This window comes from Marmota monax, unplaced genomic scaffold (assembly GCF_021218885.2).
Source record: "Marmota monax isolate L192 unplaced genomic scaffold, Marmota_monax_Labrador192_F-V1.1 WCK01_AAM20220418_F8-fsc00038, whole genome shotgun sequence".
Classification (NCBI taxonomy): Eukaryota; Metazoa; Chordata; class Mammalia; order Rodentia; family Sciuridae; genus Marmota; species Marmota monax.
Genome location: NW_026692498.1, coordinates 7,580,467 through 7,604,943, shown reverse-complemented (window position 1 = coordinate 7,604,943; position 24,477 = coordinate 7,580,467). Strand labels below are relative to the sequence as shown.

General features: G+C 50.4%; 2 protein-coding genes across 3 annotated transcripts in view; both read right to left on the bottom strand.

The window, feature by feature from the left end:
• The window catches only part of Majin (membrane anchored junction protein), a 48,141-nt gene extending 33,845 nt beyond the window's left edge, over window positions 1-14,296 (bottom strand). The window contains exon 1 of the mRNA XM_046445304.2: window positions 14,192-14,296. The gene's annotated coding sequence lies outside the window, so the exon portion shown is untranslated. The remainder of the gene's footprint in view (window positions 1-14,191) is intronic.
• Batf2 (basic leucine zipper ATF-like transcription factor 2) lies at window positions 9,381-15,867 on the bottom strand. Of its 2 annotated transcripts, none has more exons than XM_046445299.2 (3): window positions 15,603-15,867; window positions 14,192-14,296; window positions 9,381-11,294 (listed from the first exon to the last, which is right to left on the bottom strand). In XM_046445299.2, the coding sequence occupies exons 1-3, from the start codon at window positions 15,639-15,641 to the stop codon at window positions 10,617-10,619; spliced, it is 822 nt and encodes a 273-aa protein (XP_046301255.1). In that variant the 5' UTR covers window positions 15,642-15,867; the 3' UTR covers window positions 9,381-10,616. The 2 variants fall into 2 exon arrangements, with proteins under 2 accessions (XP_046301255.1, XP_046301254.1); XM_046445298.2 differs by having other exon boundaries at window positions 9,381-11,297; window positions 15,603-15,866.
• Between the last annotated feature and the right edge of the window lie 8,610 nt (window positions 15,868-24,477).

The window sequence follows — 24,477 nt, the reverse complement described above, 5'->3', positions numbered from 1 at the left end:
CAGGGAGCGCTATATTTTTGTCCTTCTCTGGGCTTCTTGTGTTGCTTGCCAGGGTGTCTGGCACATAGAAGGTGCTGATAAATGTTTGATGAATATAAATGAATATGCAATATATGACATTTATAGGGTAACCCAGCTCTGGAGCCCTGTCGGATCATCCCAGTAGTTCTCAAACTTGAGGGTGCCCCTAAAGGTTGCTGGGAGCTATAATGTTGCCTGTGATGCCTGTAATTCCATCAGCTCAGGAGGCTTAGGCAGGAGGATTGCAAGTTCAAGGCCAGCCTGGATGATTTAGTGAGGCCCTGTCTCAAAATAACAAATAGGACCAGGGGTGTGGCTCAGTGGCAAAGCACCCCTGAGTTTAATCCCCAGCACCAAAACAAACAAATCATCTAAAGGGCTGTGGCTTGCTGGATTCAGCCCCCAAGTTTCTGACCCAGGAGATGACGGGTAGTAGGGCCGTTGAAAATTTCCTGTTGAACAGGTAAGTTCCCAGGTGCTGCTGCTGCTGGGGGCACGAGGATCACCTTTGGGTGACCGTGTGTGTGTGTGTGTGTGTGTGTTTGTGTGTGTGTGTGTTTGTGTGTGGTGCTGGGGATTGAACCCAGGGTTATGCAAGCAAGGGAAGCACTCTACCAACTGAGCTATATCCCCAGCCCCTGGGTGACTATTTTTGATGTAAGACTGTGATTACAGGTTAGGCGCTTCTCAGAGCCAAGTCCTGGACTGGGGACTGTCGATGGGCCCTCATTGCTGTGGTTTGTCACAACCATCTGATCCTCTGACCGTTTGGGGGATTTCTTTTGTATTAACTGGTCCCTTTGACTGTAGCTTTGGAGTTACTTTCTCGGGGTCCCCTTCTTTCAGGGAATCCCAGGAGGGTTCCCCATAACTGGCTTCCCTCCTGCTGAACAGTTCAGCTTGGGAGCCGCACACAAGACAAATCTGTGCTGTGAAGCGCGGCTGCAGGGCTGCAGTGCTGCATCAAGGGTCCCTGTCAGTCGCCAGCGCTTGGGCCCACATCTGCAGATCCGTGATCTCACCGGGGGACAGTCAGACAGGTCATGTGTGACTCCTTTAAGAGCCGGGGCTCCCTGTCTCCAGGGCTGAAGGAAGGAGCCACTTAATCAACAGCTCCACTTCCTGCAGCACCTGGGGCTCCCCTCTCTCCATCCCCCACTGCCTCCCCTTGGGCTTCCCAGGCCAATTACTGCCAGGCAACAGCCCTCAGCTCGGGAAGCTGGTAGGCCAGAGGCTGGTCTGGCAGGGCCTGGGGAATCGAGGTGACCCAGCTTGGAGACAGCCCTGGGGGAAGAGGGGTCTCCCAGGGGTGGAGACTGTCACTCAGTTGGCCCGTTCATTCTCTCTGTATGTGTTGGGTGTCCGGGTCATAGTAAGGCTGGGAAACCTGGTGACCGCTGGGGTGTGAGGCGTAGCTTAGGAAGGAGAAAGACGGGGGGAGTGTTGCTCAAGGGCTCCAAACCCCTCCAGGTTCAGCCCAGACCTCGGAGGCTTTTCTACCTCGTTTAGCCACGGGAGCTGACTGCTGCAGATGGTGGCCAGAAGCAGGAACCCCAGGAAGGAAAACCGCCTTCCCACCTGGGAGACCCATTCAGAAGAGCGCTCCTTAGAGAACTCACTCGGACCAAGGCTCAGGCGGACCCAGAAATCCTCCGTGGAACCTTGGTCCAGGCCCACCCCCAGTTCAATTCAGAGGTCTGGGCATGACCAAGAGAAGATCTCGGCTTTGCTCCCCATCATCAGATAAACAAGACAGACAGGGGCAAGAGCCTGCTAGGACCTGGGCGAGCTGCTAGATGCACTTATCCAGGGCAAGGGTCTCTAGGGAGATGCAGCATTCGCTGACTTAGAAAAGCAAGGGACTGTGGACCCTTTAAAATGGAGTGAAATTCCACATGAATGCACGCAGAGACACTCACATTCCCAAAGGAACAGTCTCCAAGGCACTGAACCACTAATCCAAGAGGAAAGGTTTCAGATTCCTTCCTGCCTCCGTCCCCTGTATGAGACCTGAAACCTCTTCCTCTCCCTCCAGCCATCTCTGAGCACAGGCTCTGATCTGTCTACAACTCTGATTGTTAATAGATTCCACTTGGAAGAGATTCCCCTAGTTTTCTTCTTCTTTTTTTTTTTAACTTTTTTTTTCCTTTTAGTTGTAGGTGGATACAATTCCTTTATTTTATTTATTTTTATGTGGTGCTGAGGATCAAACCCAGGGCCTCACACATGCTAGGCGAGTGCTCTACGGCTGAGTCACAACCCCACCCTTTCTCCCCTCTCTCCGTCCGTTCATTCTTAAGAGCTAACATTTATTGAACACTTACTACATGCCAGGGACGTGTCATACTCCTGGCATGCAGCCCCTTTACTGACACAGCAGAAAGACACAGCAGACACAGCAGAAGAGACCGTAGATCATCAATGCTCAAGGAATTTTCAAACAGTGAACACATTCATGTAACCACCACAAACACCAAGAAAAATAACATTTTTTTGGAAAGAATTTTAATATTTATTTACTTAGTTTTCGGCGGACACAACATCTTTGTTTGTATGTGGTGCTGGGGATCGAACCCGGGCCGCACACATGCCAGGCAAGTGCGCTACCGCTTGAGCCACATCCCCAGCCCCAGAAAAATAACATTATCAGCACCCTAGAGGGGCACCCTGTATCTTACCAGAGACTGTCAGCTGTGGCTGGTCTTGGCAACACAGATTAGTGTTTGTTTGTTTGTTTTCTATTTCGAATTCTATATAAGTGGATCATGCAAGTCATTGTCTCTTTTGTGTCTAACCTCTACAGTCCAACATTATGTTTGTGAGGTTGGTTCATATTATTCTAAATAGTTGCAATTTTTTGTTTGTTTGTTTGCTTTTGGTACTAGGGAATCAACCAGGGCTGCTTTACCACTGAGCTATATATATGCCCAGCCCTTTAAATTTTTCATTTTGACACAGGGTCTTGCTAAGTTGCTGAGGCTGGCCTCAAACTTACAAGCCTCCTGCCTTAGCCTCCCAAGTAGCTGGGATTATGACACCAAATTATTTTTTTAATCTAGTTAGATGTCAAGTAAGCATCTCAAATTTAACAGGAACAAAACAGGGCTCCTGATCTCCCCTCTACACAAACCCCAGACTGTTCCTCTCCCAGTCTTTCCTGGTCCTGGGCAGCTCCAACCAGTTGTTTACACCCCAAATCTCAGGGTCATCTTTTCTCCCTCCCTTTCCCCACATGCATTCCACAAGCACATCCCATCAACTCTGCCTATAACACACGCCTGACCTCTTCTTATCACCTCCGCCTCTACTCTCACCCCTGAAAATTTTGATCTTTTTAAAATGTCAGGGGGGCTGGGGATGTGGCTCAAGCGGTAGCGCGCTCGTCTGGCATGCGTGCGGCCCGGTTCGATCCTCAGCACCACATACCAACAAAGATGTTGTGTCTGCCGATAACTAAAAAATAAATATTAAAAAATTCTCTCGGGGCTGGGGATGTGGCTCAAGCGGTAGCACACTTGCCTGGCATGCATGCGGCCCGGGTTCGATCCTCAGAACCACATACAAAGATGTTGTGTCCGCTGAAAACTAAAAAATAAATATTAAAAATTCTCTCTCTCTCTCTCCCTCTCACTCTCTCTTTAAAAAAAAAATTCTCTCTCTTTCTTTAAAAAAAAATAGAATTGGGGCCCTATTTCAGTTGTTCAGTTCAAGCTCCTATCAGGACTGGAAGACCGATTAAGTGGTCCCCATTAAAAAAAATAAAATAAAATGTCAGGCTCTGGGCTGGGGATGTGGCTCAAGTGGTAGCGCGCTTGCCTGGCATGCGCGAGGCACTGGGTTCGATTCTCAGCACCACATACAAATAAAATAAAGATATTGTGTCCACCTAAAACTAAAAAATAAATATAATAAATACATACATACATACAATAAAATATCAGGCTCCCTGCTTTGTGGAGGAAAAAAAAGCAAAACCTTTGTGGTGGCCTGTGGTCTGGTCCTCCTTCTCCCTGCCTCCCTGGCTCCATCTCCCACCGCCCTCCCCTGGCTGCCCCGCCTGCTGGCTCCACAGGCTCCCCCCTCCCCCCTGCACTGGCTGTCCCTCTGCCTGGTGACTCTCCCTTGTCTTCCATGGTCCATGCACTTGCCTCCTTAAAGTCCTTGCCCAGATGTCAACTTCCTGCCGAACCTGCTGGGCACCTGCTTAAACTGCAACATCCTCACCCTGAAACACTCGATTCCTCTTTTCCCGTCTTACCCTGTCACTTCTCCACTAAAACGTAAGGTCCAGAGCGCAGGCAGTTTCAGGGGTCAGATTTCTTCCCTAACCCCAAGTGCCTAGGACGGTACTTGGCAGAGGAAGTATAAAGAAATATTTTTCAAATGAGTTGAAAATTTTAGTGTAACTGTTACCTCCAGTGGCTTTCCATTTGTGTAGGAGTGATTTCGGGTTCATCCCACGGCTTCCGTGATTTTCATGGCCTGTGCCCAACTTCATGTTTCTCCTTCTCCTCGTTGACCGAGTTCTGGCCACATCGGCCTCTTTTCTATTCCTCAAACACACCTAGCTTTTTCCAAACCCACAGGCTTTGCACATGCCGGGTCCTCTGCCTGGGACGTTCTTACCCTAGATCTGGGCATGGCTGGCACCCTCTGATCATTCAGGTCTTAGCCTGTATGATGCCTCCCCTTCCCTGGATTCTCCAGAAAAGCAGCTCCTTCAACAAGTCAATCCTGTCAGCTTTCCTGCCTTTATGTTCTAACAGCAAGCGCTTAGCAGAGCCACTGAGCCACATCCCAGTCCTCTCCAAACTTTTCACTTGTAGTTTATTATCTATCTTTACTGATTTGAGTTTTAGAACCTGAGGAGCAGGCATACTGACATATTATTCCCAGTAACTGAAGTGTTAACTATCCACTAAGTGTTCAGTAGGTATTCAGTAGGGGGTCAGAAGTCTGAAATCAAGGGGTTGGCAGGGCTAGGCCACCCCTAAAGCCCCTGAGGAAGAAGCCTTCCTTCCCTCTCCCAGACTTTGGTGGCTCCAGGTGCTCCTCGCTTGTGACTAGATCCCTGACCTCTTCGTCCCTCTCTGCATGGTCCTCTCCTCCTCTTATGGCTGACCCCCTCTTAATGGACGTCGGATTTAAGGTCCACCAGATATCCAGGATGACTTCTTGACACTCTTAATTATATCTGCAAAGATCATTTTTCCAAATAAGGTCACACCCACAGGTACTAGATGGACATATCTATTGGGAAGCCACCATTAAACCCATTACTAAGGTAAATGGCAGAAAAAGAAAGAGCTTAGAGTTCCAGTGGGTTTAAACTTTAGTCCTCCAACGAGTGACTGCTTTCCGAGACATAAAGATCCACTTCTGGGAATATGGCCATGTGTCACTTAAAGATGGGGACACCTTCTGAGGAACACATTGTTAGGCAATTTTGTCACTGTGTGGTCCTCAGAGTTTTCACAAACTAAGACAGTCATGTTGCCAGGTGGTGTGATCTTAAGGGGCAACCAGTGAGTACACTGCTGTTGTTGACTGAACGGTCAAACTCGAAAAAGCAGAGATTGCAATAGCAGTTGGCAGGGGCTTCAGGAAGGGGGAATGGGGAGAAGTTCAATGGGTGTAAAGTCCCAGTTATGCAAGATGAATAAGATCTAGAGATCTGCTGTACAACACAGCACCTATCATTAACAATAGGTGTGGATCTCTTATAAAGTGTCCTTACCACACACACACAAAAAAGGACACGGGAAGCATTGGGAGATGTTGGATATGTCTGTTACCCTGATTGTGGTTGTGGTGTCATAGTTTCCATATGTCCAAATTCTTCAGATTGAGCACATTAAAAATGTGTATTTCTTTCTATGTCAACTATTCCTCAGTAGAGACTCTCGGAGCCTGGAGCAGTAATGCACGCCTGTAATCTCAGTGACTCAGGCAGCTGAGGCAGGAGGATTGAAAGCTCAAGGCCAGCCTGGGCAACTTAGTGAGGCCCTGTCTCAAAATAAAATAGAAAGGGCTCAGTGACAGAGTGACCCTGGGTCTGATCCCTAGAAATGATACCCTTGGCCTGCAAATGCCGGACATTTCAGTGCTGACTGTCCACGCATCACTTTAAAGGGCGTTCTGGGGAGGGAACACCTGCACTGTCCTTGCTGCCAGGCTAACGTGAGAGTCCATCTCCAGCGAGGTGCCTTGCTGCAGCCTAAAACCCCACAGCTGCTCACTGCTGGGAGCCTTGGCACTGTTTAAAGGGATCCAAACTGTCACCTTCTGAAAAAAAACCTCTCCAAAGAAAGTCCTCTGCTAGTGCTGGTGATGGAAGGAAAAGGTAGGGATCCAAGAGGGGGCTGCTTCTTCCCCAGCATGACAGGCAGCTTCCAGGACCTTCGGCCACTGAGCCTGACTCCAGGTTTTTATACAATCCCTGGTGGAATCCCCTTCCCTTGAGTGTTACCTGAACCTGAGACTTACCTCTAATGAATAGAATATGGCAAAAATGATAGGATGACTTTTTTTTTTTCTTTTTTTGGTACCAGGGTGAACCCAGGGGCCCTTAACCACTGAGCCACATCCCCAGCCCTTTTTTACACTTAATTTTGAGTTCCTTAGGGCCTTGCTAAGTTGCTGAGGCTGGCTTTGAACTTAGGATCCTGCCTCAGCCTCCAGAGCTGCTGGGATTACAGGCATGGGCCATCAGGCCCAGCTCAGGATGACCTTGGGCTGGAAATGTGACTAAGGATAAGGCCTCTGCATGCACCCAGCCCTGGGCTCCATCCTTAGCAATGAAAAACAAAAAGAAGTAAAATAAAAGTAAATAAATTTTAAAAAGACTGTGCCTTCCATATTCCTCCTATTGCCTATCTTTCCTCACTCTTTCTTGGAGGGAAAGCAGCTGTCAGGTTGAGCTCTTCTACAAAGACGCCAAGCTGGTGAGGTACCGATTTCTCTAGCCAACAACCTGTAATCGTCAATAAAAGACATACTTGGAAGTGGGCTGTTTTGTCAGCTTTTTTTGCTGCTGTGACTAAACGGCCCAACCAAAACAACTGTAGAGAAGGAGAGGTTTATTTGGGGGCTCACAGTTTCAGAGGTATTGGTCCATAAGAGGCAGGCTCCATTCTTTTGGACTTAAGGTGAGGCAGGATGTCATCATCATGGAAGAGTGTGGCAGAGAAGCAGCTCACATGATGATCAGAAAGCAGAAAGACTCCACTGGCCAAATACAAACATATACCCAAGGCCACGCCCCATGCCCCACCTGCTCTAGCCACACCCCACCTGCCTCCAGTCCCCACTCAATTAATCCCATCAGATGATTGGTTCACTGATTGGGTTAAGGTTCTCACAACCCAGTCATTTCTCCTCTAAACCTTCTCGCATTGTCTCACACGTGAGCTCCTGGGGGGACATCTCATATCCAAACCACAACATAGGCCTTCTAGGATCTGCAGAACCACATGGGCAGCTCAGAAGCAGACCTTTCCCACATGGAGCCTTGGGGTGACTGTACCTGGCCAATCTTGGTTGCAGCCCCTTGTGAGACCCTGAGCCAGTACAGTAGCACAGCCTGTGTCATGCCCAGACTCCCAACCCACAGAAACTGTGCGATAATGAATGTTGCTTATGCCACTAGGTTTGGGAGTAATTTGTTCCGCAGCAACAGACACCAACAGACACCAACAGGCCCAGATATAGAGTGGTAGGATATATTCAGCCTCGCGGCTTCTGCGCTCCTGCTCACTGTTTACAAATTTGGGAATTCACAGATACATCACTTATCGCTCTCAAAAATCTACAACATCTCCTCCCACTCCTTTTATTCTGTTTATGTTTGGGAGGGAGCATAATATCAAATGATAGTGACAGTTCTATTCCTATGTTCTATTTTTCCTGCTTAATATGTTGCATTTTCTCATCTCATTAAATAATCTTCCGAGCGTTCTTTATTCTGAGCAGCTCTTCACTGCTGCCCTGATGAGCGGACCCACATTAACTAAAGCATTCCCCTCCTTTGTGTTTTGGGCTTACAGTAGAGTTTTGCCCCCTTGGGCGATATCCATGAGCATGTGCCGACCCCTCTGTTGAGGCTCTGCAATAAAAGTACACAGAAGTCCCGGCGTGGTGGTGGTGCACACCTGTAATCCCAGAGACTCAAGAGGCTGAGGCAGGAGGATCGAAATTTCAAAGCCAGCTTCAGCAACATAGGAAGGTCCTAAGCAACTCAGCAAGACCCCGTCTCTAAATAAAAAATACAAAGGGCTGGGGATGAGGCTCAGTATTTAAGCACCCCTGGGTTCAATCCCCAGTACAAAAAAAAATCATGGGAGGTCTGTGGCTAAATGCTTCTGATCATTGAACCAAATCTATACCTTTTCCTACTGTGTGTTCCTGGGCTTGTTATTTAACTCTCAGTTTCCTTTTCTGAACTGCAGGGATGATAGTCCCATTTTCTTCACAGAGTTATTATAGGCACCATTTAAAACACAGCACAGTGCCTGTCATTTCAGGGTATTTAGACACCAGCCAGGCTGCGGTACCCTCACCCCATCAAGTTCTGGTCCACAGTGCATAATGCCAACTCTTGTCCCAGATGTAAGCCCACCTCCAATCAACAGCATCTTGGCTTCCCTCCTGCTCTCTAATTCTCCCTGAACCCACTCTGCTAACTCCAGCTCAGCTGCCCTCCGTCACCCTGACACCTGCCTTTGCTACGTGATCCTGGTATGATAGTTAATTTTACATCATCTTGGCTGAGTCATGGTACCCAGACAGGTGCTTGAACATTACTCTATGTATTTCTGCTGAGTATATTTTTGGATGAGAATGACATTATTATGAGTAAAGCAGACGGCCCTCCATGGAGGTAGGTGGGCCTCAATCAATCAGTCGAAGGCCTAAATAGAACAAAAAAGGCTGATCTTCCCAAACGAGTGAATTCTGCAGCAGAGGCCCTTGAACCTGAACTGCAACACCAGTTCTTTCTTGTGTCTCCAGCCTACCAGCCCACCCTGCAGATTTTGAATATCTTAAACTACTCCCCCCACCATGGATATGTGTGTTTATATGTACATAAATACATACACACACACATACACAGACACACATGTATATGTACACCCTGTTGGTCCTGTCTGCTCAGAAACACCAATGCACTTGAGCAAGTCCAGCTCATCTCTGGGCCTGTTTCCTCACCTGTAGTATGAGAGGAAGATCAGATTAGGGGGTTCATGAGGGATTTCCCACCTCTAAGATTCTAGACCATTCCTTCTTCTTCCAAAGGACCTTTTAATTTCTGCAGCATAGACCACACCCAGAGCTTTAAACAACTAGCCTAAGCAAAAAAGGAGTGGGGAAACACTTTTGAATTTATTTGCCATCAAATGTGCCAAGACTTGTGCCCAGCACCTGGGGGTGTGTTAAATCCTGACATAGTGTCTCAGCTACATGTGTGAGAGTCTGGGTGAAGAGTCATCTCCGAGTGCTTGTCCTGGAGCGCGAGGGACACCCCCTCTCACCTAATCTGATTGCCCTCTCCGAGAGCAGACACCCCAGCTGAGCTCCCACCTGGTCTCAGGCTCCTGCTCTGTGCTGCCATCAGTCCCTTCCCAAGAGCCAGGAGGAAGCTGCTTCAGGGGGTCTGAGGGTAACCAGGCCTGGGGGTGCGCAGGGTCCTGGTGCTGCCAGAGAAGACACCAGCCCCACCGCTGCTAGGTTCGAGTGCAGCGCCAGCCCCGATACTTCCCTCGGTCTCTCTTCCTGCTCTTGGGGCGTAAGATGAATGGATCACTGAGGTCCACCGGTCAGGCCTTGGGGAAGGGGAGGCGGGGAACTACCTGGGATTAGCCAGGAGAGTGGCCCTGCAGAGTCTCCCCCAGGCCTCAGAATGGCTGTGGGTACAGCCTCTGGAAGTCCCAGAGGGGCCGCTCCAGGCCTCCATCGGCTCCAATTCTCAGTGGTTTCTCGGCACTGGAAACACTACTGGGATAACGCAAGCGTCTTCTCCTGGGCTTCTGGGCTTCTCCTCGCCCACTGTGAACTTTGGATTGTCCACAGCCAGGGCAGCGTTTCTGGGACAGCCGGGTTTTTGCCATGGGAACTGGACAGCAGAGGGGAGAGCCCTCTCTGCTCCCAGCAGTAAACCTCCTTATACCAGTCCTCAGTTTTCAGGACTTCAGACCCGTGGGCCCTGGTCCGGGATCTTACCAGGACAGCAGATGATAGTGTTTCGAGTCTCAAGAAAGGCTGCGTGAGAAACTAATAAAAATAAAAATAACAAATGAAGACAGGCTGTGTAATGTTCAACATGTCGCTTGACTTCTCTGAGTCTCTGTTTCCTTATTTGAAACAGTGGAATGGTCGTCTCTGTTTCATAGGTGACTGGGAGGTTGGAATGACATATTGGTGGTGGCAGGGGCTGCGGCAGCGGTAGGCTGTCAGCGATGGCTTCCTTTTCCCCAGGGGAATCCTGGCCCAGCTGGTCAACCAACAAGGAAACCTTCCAGCAGCAGCAAAGGAGGCACCTGGTTGCCGAGGCTGCTTCCTGGGCCTAAGCAAGAGGCAGCTCCGTTCCTGGGAGCAGGTTAGAAGTGGACTTGGGCAGAGGAGAGGAGGGGGAAGGCCAGGAGGGGCTGAGGGCCGGGCTCCACTGCAGGCCCTTGCCAGTCTGGGGCTGAGAGAACAGGCTCCCTCCCCTGCAGACACGCAGGCCCTGGAGCAGCTGAAGGGTTGTGGGGAGAGGACCCCAGTCCTCCCCTGATGGGGTGCTCCGGCCCCAGGGGCTGTGGAGGGGCAGGCTGGGCTGGAGGGCTGGGCACGAGGGCACCGAGCTTGGAGGAAGTCTCCAACGGGCCAGAGCCAGTGGGTGAGGCAGACAGGTCAGGCCTGAGGGACAGTTGGGCAGGAGGTACAGTCCCCATGGCCGGGCCAAGGGACAGCAAAGGCAGAAGGGGTGGGAGAAGGCCAGGGGAATCCTGAGAGTGTGGACCTGGAGAAAGTTGCTGAGCTGGGGAAGAGGAGACTGGAGTCTGCATCAGGCCCTTCTGCTTCAGGCAGCCATGTTGCCCACGGGCAGGGGTTTGTCCCAGGGGCTGCTGGGGCCAAGCCCAGCAGCCAGCAGGCTCCGGCGCTGGGCGGGAGGCGCAGTCCAGGCGGCACACACACTCATGCAGCTGCAGAGTGCGAGTCCACCACCCTAACTCAGCCTGCAGGGCCTGGATCTCCTTCCGCAGGGTGTGGTTGTGTTTCTCCAGGGTCTCGTACTGCTGGGGGAGAAGCAGTGGGCCAGGAGGGGATGTCAGCCTGCAGCGGGGCCCGCGTGAGCCCCATCCCCCTCCAGGCTCCTCATGCCAGAGGAAGCTGCCACCTTCTGCATATCCAGGCTAGAGCCAGCCCTCTACCACGCCCCCATCCTGTACCCTGGCAGGGCACAGAGCTACCCCGCTCTCTGCCCACTGCGAGTCCCCTGAGCTGCACCCGCTTACCTGGATCTCCAATGGCTTCCTCATTGGTGTGCCCCCAACCACCCAATTCTCTTGGCCCCAAGAAGGCACTGTCATTAATTGGAGGCCGAAACCCTCCAAAGGCCCAAGACTCCAGGTTCCAAACTCCCCGTGTTGGCCCTGGACGCCAGCCTGGCAGCCCCTGCCCAAACCTCCAGCGCCATCTGTCCTGCCTCCTCTCCTGCTCCTTCTCCTCCTGTCCCTCAGATGGAATTTATTTCCTCAACATGTTTCCTGTCTCCTCTGCCTGGACACTCCTCGGCGCCACACCCTGTGTGAGTCCCAACGTGGCTTTCACGTGGCACCTTCCAAGTCATTCTGTCCTAGACAACTCAGGTGACTTAATGTCACCGCCAGGCCTCCCCGGGGCCCAGAGCTTGGCAACTGAGGCACCGAGGGATTTGGGGTTCAGTTTTCCAGGTTGACAGCACAGGTGTGCTCTGCTGGACATCTCTGAATCAGCCTTCAAAAGGTTCTGTTCTTCCAGACACCGGCTTCTGAGAATCTGCTGGGACAATCGTCCACTTCCACTTCCACTTCTAAATGGCCATCTGTGATGACAGCGATGTCAGAAACGCGGAAAGAATTTTATTTTCACGTTAAAGGCTGAGTAACGCCAACAGTTTCCTTCAGTCCCCTTTTGGGGACACTTGAAAAGGAGAAGTTGTAAGGATGTTTTGCATTAAAAACGTGCCTTAGGCCATGGACTCGAGAGTTCCTAAGGACCTCAACACCACCAGTGGTGGTTTCCATGGGTGGAATGGACACTTCTAGAACACATCACCAGGTCACCTAAACTCTCCAAAGCCTTCACCTGACCTCCAGGAATTGAGTCACTCATTCATTTATTTGTTTGCCACCTTCAGCCTGTTCAAATGTCACTACTCAGGGGATCTCCCTAGTTAATCTCCATCACCCACCGCCTCTCCCTTCCCTTTTCCGATTTATTTTCCCGCTTCAGACTTATCACCACCTAACATCTCCGACGCTTTATGGATCAGCTACTTGTACTCTGGCCTCTGTGAGAACAGAAGCTCCTGGAGGTGGGAGAGGGCCTTTGTCTGGGGCTCATATCTCCCTCCAGGGCCTGGGGTGCAGGGAAGACACACAACAGCAGTCTCCACAAGGAGCAAATAGAGGACGCACAGTTTCCCGTGGTGCTCCCTGGTGCGCAGTCTGCAGGGGGCGCCCCCCACCCCAGCCAGTGCTCCACCTGCCCCTGGTGCATGTTCTGACCTTCACCCACTTGGAAAGCTCCTATGGAGCCCTCAAGTCTAGATCACCCTTCATTGCCTCTTTATGCCCCCAAGGCCACTCACAATAGTGTCCCTCTGAAATTAGGATGAGGTCACAATACCCATGCGACTGTGTTTAGAGATAGGACTTTAGAGCCAGGCATGGTACTGCATGCCTGTAATCCCAGCAGCTTGGGAGGCTGAAACAGGAGGATCACCAGTTCAAAGCCAGCCTTAGTAACCCAGCGAGGCCCTAAGCAACTCAGTGAGACCCTGACTCTCAATAAAATTCAAAAAAAGGGTTGAGGATGTGGCTCAGTGGTTAAGTGCTCCTGGGTTCAATCCCCAGTACCAAAAGAAAAAAAGAAAGAAATAGGCCTTTTAGGAGGTAATTTAGAGTAAATGAGGTCATAAGGGATCTTACAGGATTGGTAGCCTTATAAGAAGAGGAAGGAGGACTGGGGATGTGGCCCTGTGGTAGAGTTCCCCTGGCATGCGTGAGGCCCTGGGTTTGAGCCCCAGCACCACCAAAAGAGGAAGGGAGAGAGAGAAGGGAGAGAGATGACTCTCCTCTCACATCCGTGGAAAAAGACCACAGCACCCCCAAGCACCCTGGCAGGAAGAGAGCCCTCAGCACAGAGAAAATTAACATGTACCTTGATCTTGGACTTTAGAAAATAAATCTCTGCGGGTTAAGCCTGCAGTGTATGCAGCCCCAGCAGATGGATGCGCTGCCCTACCCATGTGTCCCCACACTGCCTTATCATTTGCTGGATGGTGACTTGATCCCAGGGTCTCTCACCTGCTCTGCAGGCTGCGCTATACCCTGTTCTAGGTGATGGGCGAGTAGCAGGGAAAGGAATGGTTCCCTGCCCTTAGGGTGCCGAGGAGGGAGACAAGTCATGTATTTGGGATGTGGAACCGAGGGCCACTGCTGAGGATGGGTTAATTAATTAGTGGGTTATTTGGTTATGGTGAGAGTGGATTTGCTATAAAAGTGAGCTGTCTCTGCTCCATCTTGCTCTGTGATGTCCCCCGCCATGCCACTTGTGACCAGCAGGAAGGCTCTCCACACAAACTGGCATCATGCTCTTCCATGTCCCTAAACCAACCTCTTTTTTTTTTTTTTTTTTTGATTGTACTACTGGAGATTGAACCCAGAGACACTCTCCCACTGAGCTATATCAACAGTCCTTCTTGCTTCCTTCCTTTCTTCTTTCTTTTTTAACCTTGTGACAGGTTTCACTAAGTAGCTATGGTGGCCTTAAACTTGGCAATCCTCCTGCTACAGCCTCCCAAATTGCTGGGATCACCAGTGTGCACCACCGTGCCCAGCACAAACATCTTTTCTTTATGAATTATCTGGTCTGTGGTATTCACTTATAGTAACAGAAAGTTGTCTAAGATGGAGGGTGTCCCCACCTGGTGCAGGGCATCTGCCTTGTCTGTGTGCTTCTGCCTGCTGCGCTGGGAGGCCACCCGGTTTTTCTGTTTCTTCTTCAGCTGCTTCTGACAATCTGGTGGGTCCTGCTGGGCATGGGACACAGGGCTCAGGGATTCCAGCAGGGCTCTTGCCCTCTGCTCTGGCCAGCCATTTGCAAAGCCAAGTTGTTCCCTTGGGGACTTGACCTGTCCTCCTTGAAGCCCCTCTTGCTCCTTCAGCACCCATACTCCTCTGCAGGCCTCGCACACCTCATAAGCTCTGCTCATAGAATATGTGGGGGCGAGGACAAGTAGGGAAGCTGAGGAGCCTGAGATTGAAACCTGGACAGAACTGGCTTCGAATGGCACATTCTCATGAGCCATGTCTCTCTGGGCTGGTCGCTCACTTCTCTGAGCCCGGTTACCTCCTCTGTGCAAGAGTGGCATTATGGTACCTTCTTCCGAGGCCACTATGAGGCGTGGAGAGAAACCCACAGGGCAGGCAGCTCAGAGCCAGAGCTGGGAGAGGTCAGCTCTGCTCCCAGAGTGCTCCCTGCACTCTGCGGGGGCCCTCTGTCTATGTCCTGCTCACATCCAAAGCTGATATCCACTCACTCCACAAAAATCTATTACTTATCTACTGTGTGTCGGCCGGACACGTAGCCAGGGGGACAAAACAGGAACCACCCCTGCCCCCATGTTCTAGCTGAGCAATCATCCGGGACGAATGAATGGAGAGTTCCTTTTGCCAGAACAATGGATTCCAAGGTTGTCAGCTGCGACCATCCCCAACCTGGGCACCTTGGAACTTAGGTGAACATTCACTCCAATGGCCCAGAGTTCTGGAAAGACGAGGCAAGGGGGGCAGTGGAAGACCTCACAGCCCAACAGGCCCCCATCATTCTTCGGGGTGTTTTGTGGGTCAGGACCTCAGGCAAGACCCTGGCCTCCTTGGCCAAGGATTCTGGATCCTCAGTAGTTCCTGGCTCTAGCTCTACCCAGGCCACAGCCTCCGGTGCCTTCACGGCCACAGCACCCTCATTTCAGACTAGAGCCCAGGGAAGGACCCAGTCAGAGAAGAGGGGAGACCTGTGAGGGAACCCGTGGCTGCAGGGGTCATGGGAAGACAGAGACTGGAGGGACCACGGGAGAAGAGGTGGGTCTGGAGAGAGCCCGTGGGAAGTCCAAGTTCTAACCCCGAGGCTGCATCTGCAACTTGGGAACTGTCCCCCGATGGTTCAGGGGAGGAAATTCAGACTCAGAGAGGGCTTGAGTGGAGCCTGCCAGAGGTCACACAGCCCAGGAGCACAGAGCTGGCACTAGAACATCCCACCTCTTGCCCCACGGCCTGGGCCCTGAGACCCTCAAGTCCCCTCCCCGTCACCCCCCACCCCTGCAACCCTGTACTCACGGGCCCCATCAGCAGCACTTCTCTTCCACAGAGGTGCATGGCTGAGGCAGGGGAGCGAGGCTCACACAGATCCTGGATGTCCCTCAGCAGCTGTGACCTCCCGGTGCCCTCTGGGGACCCAAGGAAGTGGCAGCTCTTTAAATCCCTAGTGACCACTCCGCCCCCAGAAAGCCCAGTTTCAGTTTCTCCTAAAGCCACCGGCTGCTCAGAATCCCTGGCTCAGGACTGCTCACGTGGCTGGAAGTTCCTGACATGATCTGGCTTCCGGTTGGGCCCCTTTTCTGGGAGAAGGACTATGGAGGGTGGAGACTGGGAGAATGAAGGCCAGGTGTGGGGAGGGTGTTCTGAGGAGGGAGGGCGGGCTGCCAGGAACAGAGCCAGGGAAGAAGCCAGTGGGGCCCCAGGTTCACATGGGGCTGGGGAGAGTCCCTGTGCTCCCTGGGGCACAGGTTCACAGCCCACAGCAGAGCAGTGCAATTGTGAGAAACTGAGTCACCCTCTCTGAGCCTCAGTTTCTTCATCTGTAAAGGGTGTGAGTTGGGATGGTACAAATTCCCAGGCTCAATGTAGGAACTATGGGGGAGAATATGACTCCCCCGATCCTCTGAGGTGGAGTCCAGGTGGGTCCGTAAAATCAAGCAATGGACCTTAAATAAATGGATGTTACTGTTTCCATAGATCAGACCTAGGGACTAGGAGCCCAGCTTCCAAGCTATGTTTGCAAATCTGTAAAGTGAGGATAACGATTTTGTTGTGAATAGATGAGTTAAGGCAGGTGAGTTGCCTGAACCCAGGCCTGGTGCAGAGAGTGAGACCTCGACCTTTGCATTTATGAAACCCTGGGAGATTCGAAACTGTGTTTATCACCAGGCCTAACAGTCCAAAGCATCCAGTTGTGTGAAAATAGCAAACTACCACAAGATCAGAACAAGACGATGACATTTCCATAAGGTTTAATAATATGGATTGTAAAGAGGTCATGAAAGTATAAAATAAGCACCAGAATGAGGAACAAAATTCAGAGAGTGGTGGCCGGAGACAGGTGGGGGGACAGAAGAGGATAAAGGGACTTCAGTAATTGCTTGTGTAGTGGGAGCACAGTTGTAAGTGGTATTATCTACATTTTGGACAATGTTTGAAATGTTTCCTAATAAAAACCTCTTTAGAAGACCTAGCAAGCCCCAAGCAAACCTGCATGGTGGTGTCTCTCTGAGAAAGCCATGCTTGGATAGGACATCTGATAGCGGGGACACAGGAGCCAAGCCACCCCTGTGCTGAACTAGCACACAGCATGTAGGGTTCTATGGTCTGGCAACAAGTGCATCTTGGGGTTGTGTCTGCGTCATGAGCGCTCAAGGCTGATGATGGGGGATCTTGAGGGTGAGCTCATTAGGAAAGGGTAATGCAATTGACCAGCCCCGAGCTGTGCCTGCCATGCCGAGACTGACTGGAGATGTGTCACGAGCGGAGCAGAGGCGTGGAGCATAGCCATCCTCTGCCCTCCCTGCAGCTAGGCCTGAAGCTGCCTGGGCCTTACAGCTGGAAGCTCTGAGCCCCTGCGCCCTCTCACCAGCTCTATTGCCTGCGGCCTCGGTCTTCTCACACACAAGCTTGGGGGGGACAAAGAAGTCACACCCCCTGCACAGAGCTGTTGTAAAGTGCCATCCAGTCAGGACGGACTCCCTCTCCTGAGGTTTGTGGTGACTCATTCTGGATGGTGGCTTGTAATTAGGACGGCCCGGTGGGAGGGCTTGTGCATCACAGCTGGGCCCTTGCCTCCTGGCTTCTGAGGGGCCTGGAGGCGGAGGTGGAAGTGGGACACCCCCACGCAATGAGGCTGCCCCGGTTTCTCTGAATTATTTTTGTTTCCCAGTCACTGGGAGAGCTGGGGCTTCCTGCCTAAGGCGGGCACCTGGGGCTCAGTGAGCCAGAGCTCCTCAGGGAGCACTCTGCAGGGCGTTGTGCAGGATGTACCCCCAAACAGCTGTGGGGGAGGCTCGGGCCAAGCGCCCCTCTCCCAAACCTGGATCCCCCAGGCCCAGGCTTCAGGTAAGAGGTAGAAGGCAGGTGTGGCTCCTCCCAGGAGGCCACAGCCCTGAGGAGGAGCAAAGGAGGCAGGTTTGATGGCTTCAGCTCCCTGAGGTGGCAGGGAGAGGGAGTGGCAGGGAGGGAGGGGTGGTTACTGTTTAACCTCCAGTGGCCATACCAGGCTTCCGCCAGCGGCCCTCCCCGGCTGGCAGGGCCATCTGGTCCCAGCCCTCACTCGGTGGTGTCCTGGTGTGCTCTGGCTGCCCCAACACTACCCCAGCCTGGGTGGCTTAAACAACAGACACTGATCTCACAGTTTGGGAGGCTGGGAAGTGCAAGATTGAAGTGTGGCAATGGCCTCTGGCTAGCAGATGGCTGCCTTCTCGCTGTGTCCTCACTTGGTAGAAAAAGTTCTCGTCACTCTTTGTCATCTTACAAGGACACTAATTCCACCCTCATGACCTCATCCAAACCTAATTACCTCCTAAAGGCTCTGTCTCCAAACACCATCATATTGAAGATTGAGGTTGTGCTTGAACATAGTTTGGGCAAACAAAGACATTCAGTCCACAAGAGAACGAGAGGAAGCTGGTACCCAGAGAGTCAAGGTCACACCACAGGGCATCAGAGCTGGAGGGAGAACACAACCTCTGAATCTAAGCCCTCAGCTCTTCTGCACACCCAGCTTGGAGAGGCCTCTCCATGAGTCCACCATCTCAGCTTGAGCTAGAGGCCAGACGGCTCGGAGGCCTCCTGAATACCAGAGCTACAAAGCTTTGCCTGTTTTGCTCTCTCAAGTATTCCCCTTCACATAGTAGATGCCCAGATAGTGAGTAAATGAATTAAAGTCCAGGCAGCTTTTCATCCAGGAACCCCAAAACCTTTCTGAATAAATAAACTTCTGCTTTTCTCATTCCCATAGGATCTGCCTTGGGTGCTGGGGGATTCTCCCGAGCCAAGCTCCTCATTTTACCAATGAGGAAACTGAGGCAGAAGGAAGGGACCAATTGGCAGAAGCTAGGAGACATGTAAGGCCTTTTGCCAAGTATGTTCCACACCTCATGGGGTTGGGTAGAAGCTTAGCCGGTCTCCAGGTGCCCAGGGATGAGGACCTCTGTCTGGGTCTTCCCACCTCATGCATCCCTAGTTTTAGGGCACCTGAGGGAGCTGTAGAGGATGAGTACAAGATGAAGGCTTAGGCGCCTGCTGTGGGTTGAGGCTGGTACTGATGTCCCACCCAGGACTGTGAAGGAGCCTGCTGGAGCTAAGTCTCAGCCTGGGGTGGAACACACCTGAAGGGGAGGTCACCTCCTTTGGGGGAGGTCATTTTCTGTCAGGGGAGCTCAGAGATTTTCCAGAGCAGGGGCTCTTTGGGAGGGACATGGAAGGATAGGAAGGCTCTATCCCAGGGCCTGGAGCTTGTTCTGGGGCAAGTCACTTAACTAACTTCTTTAAGCTTCCTCTGTATAATGAGGATAGTAATCCAAGGATTTGATGAAGTGATAAATGTAAAAGAGTCAGAACAATAAGTCACATAAACTTGGGTTGAATTTTTAACAAGGTTAGTTAGTAATACCTGATGAATTTTTCTGTACACATAGCAACAGACCTGGATTATGTTTCATTATAAAGAAAAAAATTGTGGGGTGCAAGAACATTGATGAGATGATGTTTCAGTGAAATGTCTCTTTAATGACAGAAAACTTAAAAGTGCCTGGGAGCGGGCTACAGCCTCGGGCGGGGCTGGCTCACAGTGGGATGACCCCTAAAGGGCCAGCTTAGCTTAACAGGGAGGGGGGTGCCCCCACCTCCCACCACTTTCCTAGTAGTTCCAACAGAGGTCCCGGGCTGGCTGTCCTTGGTGTGGCTTGGGTCCTGACAGTAGTCCCTGTGGCGAGGGGAAGAGAAGAGATTGGCAGAGCTGGGGTCCCAGGCTCATGCTGGAGTGGGGATGGGGTCAGCCCCATCTAATCCAGGGGGTGAGGAAGGGGCACCTCCTAAGGGCAGCGGAGTGCAGGGGCTGATGCCCTCACCTGGGCTCAAATTCAGATATGGGGGCGCTGCCACTCGGCAGGGCATTCCTTGTTGAGATGGATTCATCCCCATGTGACACCAAGCCAGGCACTCTTTCATTAGCTCCCAGCTTCCCAAGTTGGGGAAGAAGGTCCCGAGAATAAGTCACTTAACTAACTCCTTTAGGCAGGAATGCATTGGCTTGCTGAAGGGATGATCCAGAGGTCCTGAATGCTGGGCTGAGACTGAAGGCGGTGACATCATGGTGACCTCTCCAGGAATGGGGGCCAGAACTGGCTTTCACTTTTAGCACAGCACATTGTGAGCGCTCTTTAGAGCCCGAGTCTGCAAAGTGATGGGCCTCCCAGGAAAGGGTGACTCCACACGGGGTTGTCTGATGTCACCACCGTCTTCCCTGGTGGTGGGTGGTGCCAGCCAGGAGGAAGTGGGATCTGGCACACATCCCAGTGCTCAGCTCCTACCCCTCCCCAATCCTGCTGCGTCCTTTGCTGCCTTCAAAGCGTGGTGTGGCTGGTCTCTGCAGCTCTTTAACACACGCATCTTTCCTGGAAGCTGACTCAGACTTTGGAGAGCAGGGAGCACCCCTGGGTCTCGTGGGATGTGGCAGCAGCGACCACGGCTCCTATGTTTTCCCAAGGAGTCCAGACCCGGAGAGAACTGGGTTCACACCCTTGAGCTGCCTCTGCGAACTGTTGTGACCTTGGGCAAGGCCTGTTTCTCTAGGCATCAGTTTCCCTGCCTATCAGATGATAATACCCTCACTTTTTCAAGGCTGTCATGAACTGAAAGCCACACATGGAAAGTGGTCTCTCTCTCTCTCTCTCCTCTCTCTCTCTCTCATCCCACTGAACTTTAGAGATGGGAGGGCCTCGTGTGGAGCCTGGTGTGAGGGAGTGGCCAGCCAGCGTCATGGAGCAAGGACCTGGCAGCTGGGCTAAGCTGGAGCAAGGTGAAGAAAGCCCTGCGCATCGTGGCCAGGGACTCACAAGCCCGTGGACATGACAGCGCTGCTCCTGGAAGACAGACCAAGATGGTGCCAGGGTCCAAGGGAGCTCTGGCCAGGCAGGTGGGTAGTTGGTCATGGCCAGAGGACAGAGGTTGTCCAGTCGCCTGGGTTCACAATGGGGGAACTGAAGCTCAGCAGGAGGGGACTTGGCCATGTGCAGGGAGGTGGCAGAGCAAGGCAGACCAGCACTGGTGGCTGCCTGTGTCACAGGCGAGTGGTCCAAAAACAGGACTTGCTCCATAGACGTGTCTCAGCCAAGAGTAGGTTTTCTCTTTTCTCATTTAACTTTGACTTGTGTTTGTGGTACTGGGGATGGAACCCGAGGCCTTGCAATTACTAAATAAGCATTCTACTACTGAACTGTGTCTCCCACTCTGGAACATTTAAAACAACCTAATATGTGCATTATAGTATAAAGGAATCAGTGCCGGGCAGCGTGGTGCATGTCTGGAATCCCGCTGGGTCAGGAGGCTGAGGCAGGAGGTTCCCAAGACCTCAGCAACTTAACAAGGCCCTGTTCCTGTCTCAAAATAACATAAAAAGATAAAAGGTCAGAAGGAGCGGTCAGTGGTTAAGCACCCTGGATTCAATCCTGGTACCAAAAAAAAAAAAAAAATCAAACAACAAATTTGACCTTAAACATCAATATTCAGATAAATAAGTTACTTACATATACTTCTTGGTAATACTTCAATGATTAGCAATTGTAATTTAAGCAGGGTCTTCTCTCCTGCATATTTTTTCTCTTGGTTTCCAGAATAAAAATTCTTATTATCTTTCCATATGATTATAAAGGTAATAGATGGAGTAGAATAGCAGACTAAGATGATAAATACCTTTTAAATTATTTATTTATATTTTTGAGACAGGGTCTCACTATGTTGCCTAGGTTGACCTCCAACTCCTGGACTCAAGTGATCCTCTTGCTTCAGCCTCCTGAGTAGGTGGGACTACAGGTAGAGGGCACTGCACCCAGCAAAATTAAAACTATAACGCCGCATTGTTTACATGGGGTAAATATGCCTCTTGACAAGGCATCTAGAACACTATCAAGTTTCAATCCATTAGGTCCTAAGAAGTCCTCCCTTCAAAGCAGGGCTCCAGGGAGGCTGAGGTGGGAGGATCACAAATTCAAGGCCAGCCTGGGCAACTTTGGAAGACGCTGCCTCAAAATAAAAACTAGAAAGAAGTGGGGATGTAATCCAGTGGTAGAGTACTTGCCCAGCAGGTGCCAGGCCATGGGTTCAATCTCCAGTACAGGAGAGGTTGCCCTAGGCCCTGGGTTCCATCCCCAGTTGCTGGAATTGTAAGGGGTTGGGGGGATGACACACGCCTGTAATCCCAGAGATTCAGGAAGCTGAGGCAGGATGTCTCAAGCCCAAGGCCAGCTTCAGCAATTTAGTAAGACCTTGTAAAAACAACAACAACAAAAAGTGTTGGTGATGTAGCTCAGTGTCAAGTGCCATTGGGTTCAGTCCCCAGCATGGGGTTAGTGGGGGTTGGGGGAAGCAGGTCCATAGCTGTCAGGATTTGGGCAGTTTAATTTCATGGTCATTCTTGTGGTGAAGATAATTATATTTTTTCTGCCCCCACCCTCCAATTAAGCCTAAGGACAGTCTAGCACTGAGCTACATTCTCACCCTTTGTATTTTTGAGATAGTCTCATTAGTTGTCCAGGCTGGCCTCAAACTTGAGGTCATCCTGCTTCAACCTCTAGCAAAGCTGGGATCACAGGTATTTTTGAATGGTTACATATAACTACAGCTCTATATCTTCTTCTTAGTTCTCTTCTAAACATATTTCCCAGGGGCTTTGAAAGCTCTCTTTCCTTTTTTCCACAAGGCAAATAAAAACAGCCTAATAGGCTCCTACCCTTGTTTGAAAGCCCCTTGGCTCCCTAATATTCTGGCTACAGGCAATTATTCAAAACTTAAACACAGTTTCTCCCTGGTCACCTCCTCCTCAAAGTTGGGAGGTAGTCTGGTTGACTTTAGTTGAAATCCTACTATTTGGCCCCTGGGAAGCTGGGACAGCTTAGACAGGCAGGACTTGTGGGAGGCCAACCTTACGGGTGACTGAATTACACTCCCCAGCTGGGTGCTGAGGCGCTCAGTCACAGAAATGGGTGTGTCTTGCTACAGCCCCATGGGTGAAGCTATGCTCACCTGTTCCTTTGTAATATAACCCCTTGCCCTGTTTAGGATAGAATCTTCCATGGAAGTGCCTTGTGTGTGTCCCCTCCTCTTACTGTGCCTTGGGTGTGGCCTACCCAGGTGTCAGTCAACCTGCTGACAGTGGACATCATGAAGATAGACTCAGCCCCCTGAAACCTGACCCCTTGCCTCATTTGAATAGCTTCTCCTCAATAAAAGGGGTCAGCGCTGTGCTCTCGCTCCTAGGAGCCATCACAGCAACCCCAAAGAAAAAGGTATTTGTGTCTCTTGTGTGGTTATTTCGTGCAGCCCAGTTAGCCCAGTTTAACTAGAGTGAACCCTGAGCCTTTTAGTCGCGAGAACAGAAACCTGGCAAGGACTTTTAAGCATAACATTTAAATAAGTATTTCAATGCTAGAACAGTAGGAAAGTAAAGCAGTTCAGAAGTACTGAAGGTAACAATTTTAAATACCCCAGAACTTACTTCCGAGTTGAGTTGAATGATAGGGGTTTTCAGTGACCAGTACACACATCCAAATGGCTCTCTGACACAAATGTTCAACCCAACATTACCCTGATAAAGGTAGTAATGTTTTCTGTTCTGCTTGTTCTATTTAATTTGTGTTAATGCTGCTAGTGTGAACCTCATGAAACAGCTCTCTTGGTAGTCAAAACGGTCAAGCACGGGCAATTCATATGATTCAACCTATTCATGACACTAATTTCACAATCCACTTTATGGACTGCATCCCATACTTTAAAAATCATTGTTTAATTGAGAATATCCAACAACAGTAATAATATAGAGCAAAGTGGGCACTGACCCCTACCCTTACCTCCTTGCTCTTGTTAGGTGTATAAACCAGAAAAGCATTTTGGATAGTAATTCGGCAGTATCTGTCAAAATTTTTAATGTGTATTCATTTGACACAGTACTTTCACTTCAAGGACTCTATCCTTCAGATATATATTTTTATATTTATTTTTATGCGGTGCTGAGGATCAAACCCAGTGCCTCACACATGCTAGGCAAGTGTCCTACCACTGAACCACAACCTCAGCCCCCTTCAGATATATTTGTATGTTTGCAAAGATCTAAGATATTATGAATGTAAAACTCATATTACAAAACATATATCAGTAGAAAAAGTGTTATATCCATATTATGAAATATGAAGTCCTTAAAAGAGTAAGATTTATATATATTTATACAGGAAAATGTCCAAGATACATTGTTAGAGTATTTATAGTGCACTGAAGAACACTAAAAAAAAAATTGTTTAGCAGGTATGCTTCCAGTTAGTGTGATTTATAAAATTAACATAGATTGAAATTTACCTTTTCACTTAATGCAGCATGGTACCTGTCCATGCTGGTACTACAGTTCCACCTCACCCTACTTAAGGGCTTGTGAATCCATCACAGTTTACATGCACCCTTGTCTAGTGAATCTGCCCGTACTGAGAACACCTAGGCTTATTTCCAGTTTTTCTTTTCTTTTTCTTTTTTTTTTCCTTTTTGAGGGGGTACTGCTAGGGACTGAACCCAGGGCCTCAGCATGCTAGGCAAACACTCTACCGACTGAGGTACACCACCCCCAGCCCTCCCTTTCTTGTTGTTCCAATCCATGATATAATGGATTTCATTATATCAC

Bases quoted from the DNA above. Each gene is read 5' to 3' on its own strand.
- Batf2 (XM_046445298.2), bottom strand. From the start codon at position 15,641: ATGCACCTCTGTGGAAGAGAAGTGCTGCTGATGGGGCCC. The intron at 14,297-15,602 runs GTGAGTACAGGG...CATGCCCAGCAG, and splicing joins AAGTGCTGCTGATGGGGCCC to GACCCACCAGATTGTCAGAA. The intron at 11,298-14,191 runs GTGGGGACACCC...CTTCTCCCCCAG, and splicing joins AGGCAGATGCCCTGCACCAG to CAGTACGAGACCCTGGAGAA.